Source organism: Musca vetustissima, unplaced genomic scaffold (assembly GCF_032173495.1).
Source record: "Musca vetustissima isolate MV318-11 ecotype Yass unplaced genomic scaffold, APGP_CSIRO_Mvet_v1 utg12928, whole genome shotgun sequence".
Lineage (NCBI taxonomy): Eukaryota > Metazoa > Arthropoda > Insecta > Diptera > Muscidae > Musca > Musca vetustissima.
Window position 1 is genome coordinate 72604 of NW_026876804.1, and position 13857 is coordinate 86460.

At 39.5% G+C, this 13857-nt stretch overlaps 1 protein-coding gene across 1 annotated transcript in view; it reads right to left on the minus strand.

Annotated features, from left to right (window-relative positions):
* Positions 1-1261: 1261 nt before the first annotated feature.
* LOC133321356 (acetylcholine receptor subunit alpha-like) overlaps positions 1262-13857 on the minus strand; it is a 63697-nt gene continuing 51101 nt past the window's right edge. Inside the window, exon 9 of the mRNA XM_061530447.1 lies at positions 1262-1470. Within this exon, the coding sequence (XP_061386431.1) occupies positions 1273-1470 (198 nt within the window). The 3' untranslated portion in view covers positions 1262-1272. The remainder of the gene's footprint in view (positions 1471-13857) is intronic.

The window sequence follows — 13857 nt, forward strand, 5'->3', positions numbered from 1 at the left end:
CCTGTAAACTTTTAATTTTTTGTTTTAAAGGCGCAGAAAGAATTCAATGGCCGTTTTCTTTAGTTAAACCATTTTTTTGCATACCGACAATCATTTCAAACATAACTAATGTATTTTATTTCATAACTAATGTGGTCACAACAGGCTGACGGACATGCTAAAATTGTCTTGACATATTTCGATGAGTTACAAACGGAACGATAATGAATATACCATCCATGGTGGAGGGCATAAAAAGATAAAAAATGTATACATGACATAGCCATGTGATATCGTTTAATTTTGACATATGGCATTCTTTAAATCGGTTTGTCGTTGCATTCTTGATTAAATTGTTGTTGCATTCTCATTAAAAAACATGAATACATTTTTTTAACTTTTTGCAATCGAGTGTTCGGTTTTTTCTTATTTTATCGATTGACATTCAAAGTTCGTTTATTGATCAAATATGAACAGAATACTTGACTTACAAACATGTACAAAGAATAATTAGATTTTAAATAAATATGTTTCAACGTAATCTACAGCCCAATACACCTAAGTCTGTTTTTACACGGTCTTTTTGTACACGGTTTTGATATAACACGTTTTGAAAATTGAATATTTTTAATTTTTTTAGACGATTTTTTTCCATTTAGCACGATTTGAAATTTTATGTACATTTTTTTGTCAAATTAAATTTTTGCGAAGTATGTCACAAAAAAGTATTTATGAAAGAAAAAAGTCTGAAACCATCGATAGTATCGATAGTTTGCGAACACTAGCTTAAAGATTTAAGTGAATTCCCCTTTAGCGCGTACAGACAAATTATACTGGTCAAAGCAAATGTGAATAGCACTAATTTAGGGGAATTCCCTTCTTCTGGAACCAATCTACCGTGTAAAAACAGACTTAGGTGTATATCAATTATTTTTTACAATTAATAAAGACATTTCTACCTTGTCAATTCAGTTAATATATATGAACAGTTATGAACACTTATTTTTTAAACATTTCTGATAAAAGTCTAATTTTTTATCCTATGCATGGAAGGTACCTAAAACATACCAAAATCGGAAAGTACTACATAAGTGCTACATACTGAGGTGTTCACAACGAACAACACTTTTTTTATTAATTTGTAACTTGACATTTCATAAACCAAGCCTCAGATTTTGTTGTGGAGTTAGTATTTTCGTACGGAAATACGACAATTTCAGGAAAAATAAATTCATACATAAATTAAGTTGGCAAATTCTCTACTAATAATACTAATGTGTGCTCTCTTATGTGCTATTGTGGAGGACGGCAACGGCCTGCAGAATTTCCGGAGAAGTCTACATCTTTTTGCTCGATAATAGGAATGCGATCATCATACAGAGTTGGTGCTTGTAATATTATTCCAGCTGTACCGGCTAACACTGCTAGTGTAAAAATCCACAAAAATAGCCGATCGAGCACCATAGCAACGTACTTCCAATCTTCCTTAACCTGAAATAAATAATAAAAGTGAAATCTGCATTAAAATATCGTCAATTATCAACATTTTTAAAATATTATGCAATAGGTTTAATAAAAAGTAAGTAAATTTCCAATTTTGTTATATAACAGAAATCTATAAAATAATTTGAGTTTTTAAACCCTTCACCACACATGGTACAGGGTATTGTGTCTTTGTGCATATGTTTGTAACAGCAAAAGGAAACGAGATAGGCACATGGTTCCTTTTGAGAATATTCATAGAATCACTTTCTAATACCAAAGACAGACGACAGCCTTAATTTGAATTAAATAGTTCTTAATTTGAATTAATATTTACCCCTGACAGACGATAGTTTCTGCATTTACGAATCAGTTTTTTGTTTCAAAACTATTGTTTGTCTGTGTGTAGGTAGAAAATATTGTCATTTGTTTACATTATTTTTTAGGATTACATCTTTATGAAAAGGATATATGCCAGACAGGAAGAATAACAGCTATAATGATGATAAAACAGCGCCCAATTCGACGGAATGTTGTATTCTGCCTTTATTTCTAATTTTTATTTTCATAAACGTTAACAAAGTTGACAACAATCAATTTATTTATTCAGCATTGCCATATTGAAATTGGTTAGTTCAGTATAAATTCGGTTTGATTTTGTGCATTTACAACACATAAAAATGAGGATAATGTACAAGTTAATTTGAATTAAGGCTGTTAATGCAAATTAAGGTTGTCGTCTGTCTAGGCTATAAGTCGATGTATGCATGACCGCCTGTCCATGTTAAATTGCAGGGTGCGCAAAAATTCGCTTGCGAAAATAAATTTTTTTCGTTTTGTGCTCTTTTTACGAATGAATTTATGGTGATAAATTCTTTACCAAACGAGCATTCGCCAAGGAATGTTCGCACACACATAACAAGCGACATAATAGTTTACATTCGGATGGCTATTAAATTTCTGGGTAGACACTAGGTTCTCATTCGCCAATGTGTTTTTGAATTGTGTTGTAAAAAGTGTGTTATTCAACGTATAAAAAATTCAGCTGTGGAAGCTTATGGCTCTAAAAGTAATTTACGTTTTTATTGACCACCTTATTAAAGAATACGACATATTCATGAAATGTTTAGGAATTAAGGATCGAATTTTTTTTGTCTATAATAAATGAAATTATTACAAAAAAATTAGTTTATGACATTGGATATGTAAAGTACAGTACATTATCGTTGTAATGAGTTTCAAGATGCTATCAGGCCTTGCCGCAAAAAAAAAACAGTAAGGAAAGCAGTAAAGTCGGACGGGGCCGACTATATTATCGCCACTTTGGGTATATTCAACAGATGAACCCTAATAGGCGTCGCATTTTAAAGGACTAGTAAAATCAAATTGGATCCATAAACATGTCATTCTGCAACCGATACTAAATTTTTCATTTGGTCAGATATAGAACCTATATCTAAATCTGAACCGATTTTCAGGAAACTTAACACACATCATTCTAGACCTAATTCCTTACGCTGTGCCAAATTTCGTGCAAATCGAAAGATATATAGGGACTTTGGTGCACCATTTACATTAAATCGGACGAAAATATATATGGGAGCTATATGTAAATCTGAACCCATTTTCAGGAAACTTAACACATATCATTCTATGGCTAACTCATTACCCTGTGCCAAATTTCGTGCAAATCGAGAGATATATAGGGACTTTGGTGCACCATTTACATTAAATCGGATGAAAATATATATGGGAGATATATCTAAATCTGAACCGATTTTCACGAAACTTAACACACATCATTCTCGACCTAATTCAGTACGCTGTGCCAAATTTCGTGTAAATCGAGAGATATATAGGGACTTTGGTGCTCCATTTACATTAAATTGGACGAATATATATATGGGAGCTATATCTAAATCTGAAACGATTCTTCCCAATTTCAATAGAGTTCGTCCCTGTGCCAAATAAGTTACCTATGCCAAATTTCATCCAAATCGGATCATAAATGCGACCTGTACTTTGTTCACAAAAATACATGGACGGACAGAGGGACATGCGTAAATCGACTCAGAAAGTGATTCTATGCATATTCTCAAAAGGAACCATGGGTCTATCTCGATTATTTTTGCCTGTTACAAACATATGCACAATGACATAATACCCTGTACCACAGTGTGGTGAAGGATATACAAAAATGAGAGGAATCCGTTATAGCATCGTACATTTGGGAAAAATAAAAAATATATAGTGAGTTTAATTTGTATAACGATTTTATAGTAAGAATGTTACTTCTTTGGGTCCTTTGTATGGGTGGTATTCTGAAAAGTGAAGCAACAGCTTGTTACTGTCTTCGTCCAAATTATAAGCAAACTGTCAATTTTCATAGAATTTGGCTGAATATTAACTATTTTTTGGCGAAAAAAATACGCATTTGGGGAAATAATATAATATAAATTTCAAATTCATATAAAAATTTGAGTAAACATCTTATTAGTAAACATCAACAAATATTAGCTGGCAAAATATGAATAATTCGTTCATTAGCAGACACTTTTAGCATGACATAAAACTATACTTTTCAACAAACACATATAAATGCGAGGGAGTTTTGTCAGTCCCCTACCGGGCGCGTCCCCAGGTGGCGGATAGGTGGAAGTTGGATGAACAGAGTATCTCATTACTATCAGCTAAACCCTGGAGGTAAAGGAATAGTCTGATCACCCCACTTTAGGGCTTTTTGACCGGCGGACCAAAACTGACTACGGGGGTGTTCCCTTAAAACAAAAAACAAAGATGGAAAGTAAGGAAGATAAAATAAAAGTTACGGTGCAGAGCCTAAATAACTCAGTACCGGCGGGTGTCGTTGATCTGCCCACGAGTCAAGCCCCGTCGCCATCCGGCGATTGTGAGCAAAAATCTCCTACAGATGTGGGTGCATTGGCATCTGTAGTCGAGGGTATCGCTACAAGCACTCAGCCAGCAGGCACAAATAAATAAGACTCGGTCACCACCTGGGAGGCGAAAGCCTGGCCCAACCTACAGAGGCTGGTGGGGACTCAAATTCTAACTCCGGGTCTGACCAAGAAAGTAAGGCCGATATAACCGTCCTAGAATGCCGGAAGAGAGAAGAGTCTGATAGGATGGTGAAATAAGTGAGCAAAGACATAGTGAAGATCACAACAAAAAAAAAAGCAACTATCTGGGGCACAAAGGCGAAAACTGACCAGGATGAACGGGAGAAACAAAATCAAACAGGAGCGGGATGCCCTGAAGGATAAACATGACCTTCCCTCCACTTCCTCGGAAGCGGCGAAGAGGATTAGGTCTCCGGAGGAGCAGACCAATGCCAAACCTTCAAAAAAGAAAAGAGCTTCACCTCGACCGATAGCAAGAGAAGGCTAAGCATGACCCCTAGTCAAGGAGGCTGTCCACAGAATCCATCGACTGAGGGTGGCGAAGCTGGCTCTAATATAGAGAAGACGGGCCCTACACCGAAATCTTCCGACAAGACTGGGAATCCCGGACTTCGCGTAGGAGGGAGGCAGTAGCAACAATCGATAAGGAGCCGCCGTCTTATGCAAAGGTTGCCAGAAGGCGGTACAGGGACGAGTAATCGATGAACGTAGTGCATCCGATAAACTTAAAAAGGAGACGCATGATGAGGTGATGAATGCGGTCAACAAAAAGATCATGGAGCACCTGCGGCAAGGTGGAGAGCCCATAGATCTGAATAGCAGCGAATTCAAAGGGGATGAAGAATGATCGAAGAATGATCGAAGTTATCCAAATAAACCTCCATCGGAGTGAGACGGCAACAATGACTCTGATGGAAAAACTAATTAAAGGTAATATACACATCGGTCTAATCCCGGAACCATGGACTGTTAAGAACAAGGTCTCTGGATTAAACCACATAAATTACCAATTATTCTATGCAAATACAGGTTCCCGACCGAGAACCTGCATAATATGTCTCAAAAACTTATGTTTTTTATTCTCTCCAGAGTTGTCAACACCGGACGCAACCATACTGAAGCACGGGAATGGGAACATTTATCTGGCATCAGTTTACCTCCCATTTGACTCGCCGATACCACCACCAATGGCGAAGCTGCAACGACTGGTGAGAAGAGCAAAAGAAACAGGTAACGAAGTACTGATTGGTAGCGATGCTAACTCACACCTCATTGCGTGGGGTAGTACTAATACTAACAAAAGGGGTGAAACCCTCTTAGACTATCTTAATACTAACGACCTAATTACTCTTAACATAGGCAACAAACCTACCTTCGTTAATAGAATTAGAGAAGAAGTGTTAGACATAACGATATGTTCAGCGAACCTAATAGACGAGGTACAAGAATGGAGAGTCTCACATGAATATTCCTTCTCGGACCATAGATATATTAGGTTTAAAATCCTACGGCCATCGCCGAAACCCATATACTTTCGAAACAAGTCCAAAACAAATTGGATAAAATTCGGAAAACTACTCAAAGAGAGGCTAGGGCAACATAACTATGACAGCCTAAGCACTGACGATATAGACAAAAATGTCAATAACTTAGCGGAAGCAATAGTAAAGTCCTTCGAAGAAAGTTGTCCTCTTCGAGAAAGGAAATCTGCCTTCGAAAAACCCTGGAATACCGGGGAGATTCGAAATAAAGGGAAAGAGGTCCGAAAACTTTATAATAGAGACGCCGCAAGAAATCTACAGTATACTGGGACAACTTCCTCAATAAGTAGAAAGAATACAACAAAATGACAAGAACCGCCAAACGCAACTCCTGGAAAACTTTCTGTGAACAGGTCGATAGCGTAAACGACGTCTAAAAATTAAAAAAGTTTCTGTCCAAAAACCCACACTCAAGCCGAAAGAATGGTAGACAGTTAGCGCAACAGGATGGAAACAACTGAAGAAACAATAAGGCTTCTGATGAACGCTCACTTCCCACAGAACCCATCCATAAGTGATGACGCTACGGTAGCAAGGGAAGCAAGATCTGTGGAACCTAAGATCGATGAATCAATGGTACGAGATGCTATAAAGAGCGTCTCATCGTATAAAGCGGCAGGGCCAGACAACGTCTTCCCTGCTCTTTTACAAAAAGAGGTCGACTATATATCACATGTATAAGGTTTGGGTACACAGCCAGGGTAGTCTTCATACCCAAGCCCGGCAATGCAAACTACGCAACACCAAAAGCCTACAGGCCAATTAGCCTTACTTCATTTTTACTCAAAACCATAGAACGGACAATCGACACCATGAGCAGCATCCCCAATGACACGCTGAAATATAAACAACATGCGTACGTAAAGGGGAGATCAGTGGAAACGGCTTTACATGAGGTAGTACACCACAATGAAGGAACTTTCGATAAGAAAATGTACACTTTAGCAGTCCGCATTGACATCGAAGGAGCCTTTAATAATGTCAGCACCGAAACACTTATCCAATCCTTAGAAGCCTTTAGTGTTGACCAGGCAATTATAGACTGGGTCAACCATATGCTAAGGAATAGATGGATAAACTATAGCCTACAAGACATAACTATCAGGGACAAAGTAGGACAAGGGACACCGCAGGGAGGGATACTGTCACCACTCCTGTGGGTCACCACTATCAGTAGCCTCTTAAGGAACTTAACCGAAGATGGTTTTGAACCAGTCTGTTATGCAGACGACGTTATAATACTTCTATGGGGAAAGAACCCTAACTTACTATGCAGGAATGCTGAAACGGCGTTAAACATCGCTTTTAGTTGGGTGAAGCCGAGGGGTCTAAACGTAATCCGGACAAAACGGAAATATGTCTCTTCACTAGAAAGACAAAAATAGGACAGTATGAAGAACCAATATTTCAAAACAAAGTGATAGCAATATCAAATCAAGTGAAATATCTGGGTGTCATCCTAGATAGAAAACTTAGATGGAAAGACCACATACATCAATGGGTCGAAAAGGCCCATAGATGCTGGTCTTTCTGTAGAAGAGCCGTGAGCTCTAAATGGGGTTTCAACCCAAACATGGTACACTGGATCTACAAGAGCGTTATTAGGCCAATTGTAACTTATGCGTCTGTAGTCTGGTGGACAGCAATAGACAAAAATGTAATGTAATAACACTACAGAAAGTCCAAAGAACTTGTTGTCTAGGCATATGCGGGGCAATGCGGACAACACCAACCAGGGCACTGGAAACTATATTGTATATACACCCAGTTGACATCCAAATAAAATACAAAGCGGCCATCGCAGCTTTAAGACTTAAAGTGGATCGACAACGGACACTACACTATGTTTAGGAATTAAGGATCGAATTTTTTTGTCTATAATAAATGAAATTATTACAAAAAAATTAGTTTATGACATTGGATATGTAAAGTACAGTACATTATCGTTGTAATGAGTTTCAAGATGCTATCAGGCCTTGCCGCAAAAAAAAAAAAAAGCAGTAAGGAAAGCAGTAAAGTCGGACGGGGCCGACTATATTATCGCCACTTTGGGTATATTCAACAGATGAACCCTAATAGGCGTCGCATTTTAAAGGACTAGTAAAATCAAATTGGATCCATAAACATGTCATTCTGCAACCGATACTAAATTTTTCATTTGGTCAGATATAGAACCTATATCTAAATCTGAACCGATTTTCAGGAAACTTAACACACATCATTCTAGACCTAATTCCTTACGCTGTGCCAAATTTCGTGCAAATCGAAAGATATATAGGGACTTTGGTGCACCATTTACATTAAATCGGACGAAAATATATATGGGAGCTATATGTAAATCTGAACCCATTTTCAGGAAACTCTATGGCTAACTCATTACCCTGTGCCAAATTTCGTGCAAATCGAGAGATATATAGGGACTTGGGTGCACCATTTACATTAAATCGGATGAAAATATATATGGGAGATATATCTAAATCTGAACCGATTTTCACGAAACTTAACACACATCATTCTCGACCTAATTCAGTACGCTGTGCCAAATTTCGTGTAAATCGAGAGATATATAGGGACTTTGGTGCTCCATTTACATTAAATTGGACGAAAATATATATGGGAGCTATATCTAAATCTGAACCGATTTTTCCCAATTTCAATAGAGTTCGTCCCTGTGCCAAATAAGTTACCTATGCCAAATTTCATCCAAATCGGATCATAAATGCGACCTGTACTTTGTTCACAAAAATACATGGACGGACAGAGGGACATGCGTAAATCGACTCAGAAAGTGATACTATGCATATTCTCAAAAGGAATGATGTGTCTATCTCGTTTCCTTTTGCCTGTTACAAACATATGCACAATGACATAATACCCTGTACCACAGTGTGGTGAAGGATATACAAAAATGAGAGGAATCCGTTATAGCATCGTACATTTGGGAAAAATAAAAAATATATAGTGAGTTTAATTTGTATAACGATTTTATAGTAAGAATGTTACTTCTTTGGGTCCTTTGTATGGGTGGTATTCTGAAAAGTGAAGCAACAGCTTGTTACTGTCTTCGTCCAAATTATAAGCAAACTGTCAATTTTCATAGAATTTGGCTGAATATTAACTATTTTTTGGCGAAAAAAATACGCATTTGGGGAAATAATATAATATAAATTTCAAATTCATATAAAAATTTGAATAAACATCTTATTAGTAAACATCAACAAATATTAGCTGGCAAAATATGAATAATTCGTTCATTAGCAGACACTTTTAGCATGACATAAAACTATACTTTTCAACAAACACATATAAATGCGAGGGAGTTTTGTCAGTCCCCTACCGGGCGCGTCCCCAGGTGGCGGATAGGTGGAAGTTGGATGAACAGAGTATCTCATTACTATCAGCTAAACCCTGGAGGTAAAGGAATAGTCTGATCACCCCACTTTAGGGCTTTTTGACCGGCGGACCAAAACTGACTACGGGGGTGTTCCCTTAAAACAAAAAACAAAGATGGAAAGTAAGGAAGATAAAATAAAAGTTACGGTGCAGAGCCTAAATAACTCAGTACCGGCGGGTGTCGTTGATCTGCCCACGAGTCAAGCCCCGTCGCCATCCGGCGATTGTGAGCAAAAATCTCCTACAGATGTGGGTGCATTGGCATCTGTAGTCGAGGGTATCGCTACAAGCACTCAGCCAGCAGGCACAAATAAATAAGACTTCGGTCACCACCTGGGAGGCGAAAGCCTGGCCCAACCTACAGAGGCTGGTGGGGACTCAAATTCTAACTCCGGGTCTGACCAAGAAAGTAAGGCCGATATAACCGTCCTAGAATGCCGGAAGAGAGAAGAGTCTGATAGGATGGTGAAATAAGTGAGCAAAGACATAGTGAAGATCACAACAAAAAGAAAGCAACTATCTGGGGCACAAAGGCGAAAACTGGCCAGGATGAACGGGAGAAACAAAATCAAACAGGAGCGGGATGCCCTAAAGGATAAACATGACCTTCCCTCCACTTCCTCGGAAGCGGCGAAGAGGATTAGGTCTCCGGAGGAGCAGACCAATGCCAAACCTTCAAAAAAGAAAAGAGCTTCACCTCGACCGATAGCAAGAGAAGGCTAAGCATGACCCCTAGTCAAGGAGGCTGTCCACAGAATCCATCGACTGAGGGTGGCGAAGCTGGCTCTAATATAGAGAAGACGGGCCCTACACCGAAATCTTCCGACAAGACTGGGAATCCCGGACTTCGCGTAGGAGGGAGGCAGTAGCAACAATCGATAAGGAGCCGCCGTCTTATGCAAAGGTTGCCAGAAGGCGGTACAGGGACGAGTAATCGATGAACGTAGTGCATCCGATAAACTTAAAAAGGAGACGCATGATGAGGTGATGAATGCGGTCAACAAAAAGATCATGGAGCACCTGCGGCAAGGTGGAGAGCCCATAGATCTGAATAGCAGCGAATTCAAAGGGGATGAAGAATGATCGAAGAATGATCGAAGTTATCCAAATAAACCTCCATCGGAGTGAGACGGCAACAATGACTCTGATGGAAAAACTAATTAAAGGTAATATACACATCGGTCTAATCCCGGAACCATGGACTGTTAAGAACAAGGTCTCTGGATTAAACCACATAAATTACCAATTATTCTATGCAAATACAGGTTCCCGACCGAGAACCTGCATAATATGTCTCAAAAACTTATGTTTTTTATTCTCTCCAGAGTTGTCAACACCGGACGCAACCATACTGAAGCACGGGAATGGGAACATTTATCTGGCATCAGTTTACCTCCCATTTGACTCGCCGATACCACCACCAATGGCGAAGCTGCAACGACTGGTGAGAAGAGCAAAAGAAACAGGTAACGAAGTACTGATTGGTAGCGATGCTAACTCACACCTCATTGCGTGGGGTAGTACTAATACTAACAAAAGGGGTGAAACCCTCTTAGACTATCTTAATACTAACGACCTAATTACTCTTAACATAGGCAACAAACCTACCTTCGTTAATAGAATTAGAGAAGAAGTGTTAGACATAACGATATGTTCAGCGAACCTAATAGACGAGGTACAAGAATGGAGAGTCTCACATGAATATTCCTTCTCGGACCATAGATATATTAGGTTTAAAATCCTACGGCCATCGCCGAAACCCATATACTTTCGAAACAAGTCCAAAACAAATTGGATAAAATTCGGAAAACTACTCAAAGAGAGGCTAGGGCAACATAACTATGACAGCCTAAGCACTGACGATATAGACAAAAATGTCAATAACTTAGCGGAAGCAATAGTAAAGTCCTTCGAAGAAAGTTGTCCTCTTCGAGAAAGGAAATCTGCCTTCGAAAAACCCTGGAAGACCGGGGAGATTCGAAATAAAGGGAAAGAGGTCCGAAAACTTTATAATAGAGACGCCGCAAGAAATCTACAGTATACTGGGACAACTTCCTCAATAAGTAGAAAGAATACAACAAAATGACAAGAACCGCCAAACGCAACTCCTGGAAAACTTTCTGTGAACAGGTCGATAGCGTAAACGACGTCTAAAAATTAAAAAAGTTTCTGTCCAAAAACCCACACTCAAGCCGAAAGAATGGTAGACAGTTAGCGCAACAGGATGGAAACAACTGAAGAAACAATAAGGCTTCTGATGAACGCTCACTTCCCACAGAACCCATCCATAAGTGATGACGCTACGGTAGCAAGGGAAGCAAGATCTGTGGAACCTAAGATCGATGAATCAATGGTACGAGATGCTATAAAGAGCTTCTCATCGTATAAAGCGGCAGGGCCAGACAACGTCTTCCCTGCTCTTTTACAAAAAGAGGTCGACTATATATCACATGTATAAGGTTTGGGTACACAGCCAGGGTAGTCTTCATACCCAAGCCCGGCAATGCAAACTACGCAACACCAAAAGCCTACAGGCCAATTAGCCTTACTTCATTTTTACTCAAAACCATAGAACGGACAATCGACACCATGAGCAGCATCCCCAATGACACGCTGAAATATAAACAACATGCGTACGTAAAGGGGAGATCAGTGGAAACGGCTTTACATGAGGTAGTACACCACAATGAAGGAACTTTCGATAAGAAAATGTACACTTTAGCAGTCCGCATTGACATCGAAGGAGCCTTTAATAATGTCAGCACCGAAACACTTATCCAATCCTTAGAAGCCTTTAGTGTTGACCAGGCAATTATAGACTGGGTCAACCATATGCTAAGGAATAGATGGATAAACTATAGCCTACAAGACATAACTATCAGGGACAAAGTAGGACAAGGGACACCGCAGGGAGGGATACTGTCACCACTTCTGTGGGTCACCACTATCAGTAGCCTCTTAAGGAACTTAACCGAAGATGGTTTTGAACCAGTCTGTTATGCAGACGACGTTATAATACTTCTATGGGGAAAGAACCCTAACTTACTATGCAGGAATGCTGAAACGGCGTTAAACATCGCTTTTAGTTGGGTGAAGCCGAGGGGTCTAAACGTAATCCGGACAAAACGGAAATATGTCTCTTCACTAGAAAGACAAAAATAGGACAGTATGAAGAACCAATATTTCAAAACAAAGTGATAGCAATATCAAATCAAGTGAAATATCTGGGTGTCATCCTAGATAGAAAACTTAGATGGAAAGACCACATACATCAATGGGTCGAAAAGGCCCATAGATGCTGGTCTTTCTGTAGAAGAGCCGTGAGCTTTAAATGGGGTTTCAACCCAAACATAGTACACTGGATCTACAAGAGCGTTATTAGGCCAATTGTAACTTATGCGTCTGTAGTCTGGTGGACAGCAATAGACAAAAATGTAATGTAATAACACTACAGAAAGTCCAAAGAACTTGTTGTCTAGGCATATGCGGGGCAATGCGGACAACACCAACCAGGGCACTGGAAACTATATTGTATATACACCCAGTTGACATCCAAATAAAATACAAAGCGGCCATCGCAGCTTTAAGACTTAAAGTGGATCGACAACGGACACTACACACCGCACGAAAATATACTACAGGCTACGATCGGACACTCAATTAATCACTTTGCGTCAGATCGAATACCTGAAACAAGAGTAATCACATTGTGTGAAATCCTGATACCGGACAGAGACTCATGGAGCAGCGGAACACTAGCACACATGCCTCCGGGGAACTGTTGTTACACGGATGGCTCCCGGCTAGCGGAAAAGACGGGACTGGGACTTTTAATTGAAGAACCGGGGACTGAAATCTCACTTCGCCTGCCAGATCACAACGATCCTACAGGCGGAGGTTCAAGCTATAACGGAGTGTCTAAGATGGTTAAGCTCTAACTCTGGGCATAATAACATAAATATCATGGCAGATAGTAAACATGCTATTAATGCAATAACATCCAAAACAGTTTCATCAAAAACTGTACTGGAATGCATAAAAATAATAAACAACTTCTCACGACACGGTCTTGTACGTATATATGGGTACCGGGTCACTCAGGAGTCATAAGAAACGAGATAGCCAACCAACTCGCCAGACGTGCTACGGACCTAATCAACATAGATGTGAACAGAGCAAAATCTTTTAGCGCTTCACGTCTAGAAATGAGGTCATGGGCGAAAGAGGCGCACAAAACACTCTGGAATAACGAAAGGATTGGAAAAAACACAAAAATCTTATGGGGAGACCCAAATGAGGATAAGACTAAGCAAATACTTACGGTAAACAAGAAAGGACTAAGCAGACTGATAGGCATTCTCACACGACATCTTAACCTGCAGTCACATTTACCCAACATGGGTGTTCGGGAAGCAGCAGGTGCAGAGCGTGTGGGTAAGACAACGAAACGTTGGAACATTTCCTATGCCACTGCCCGGCTTTTGCATGCATCCGAACCCAGTTCTTGAAAAACGACACTATTCCTGAACTTAATGACCTAAGGG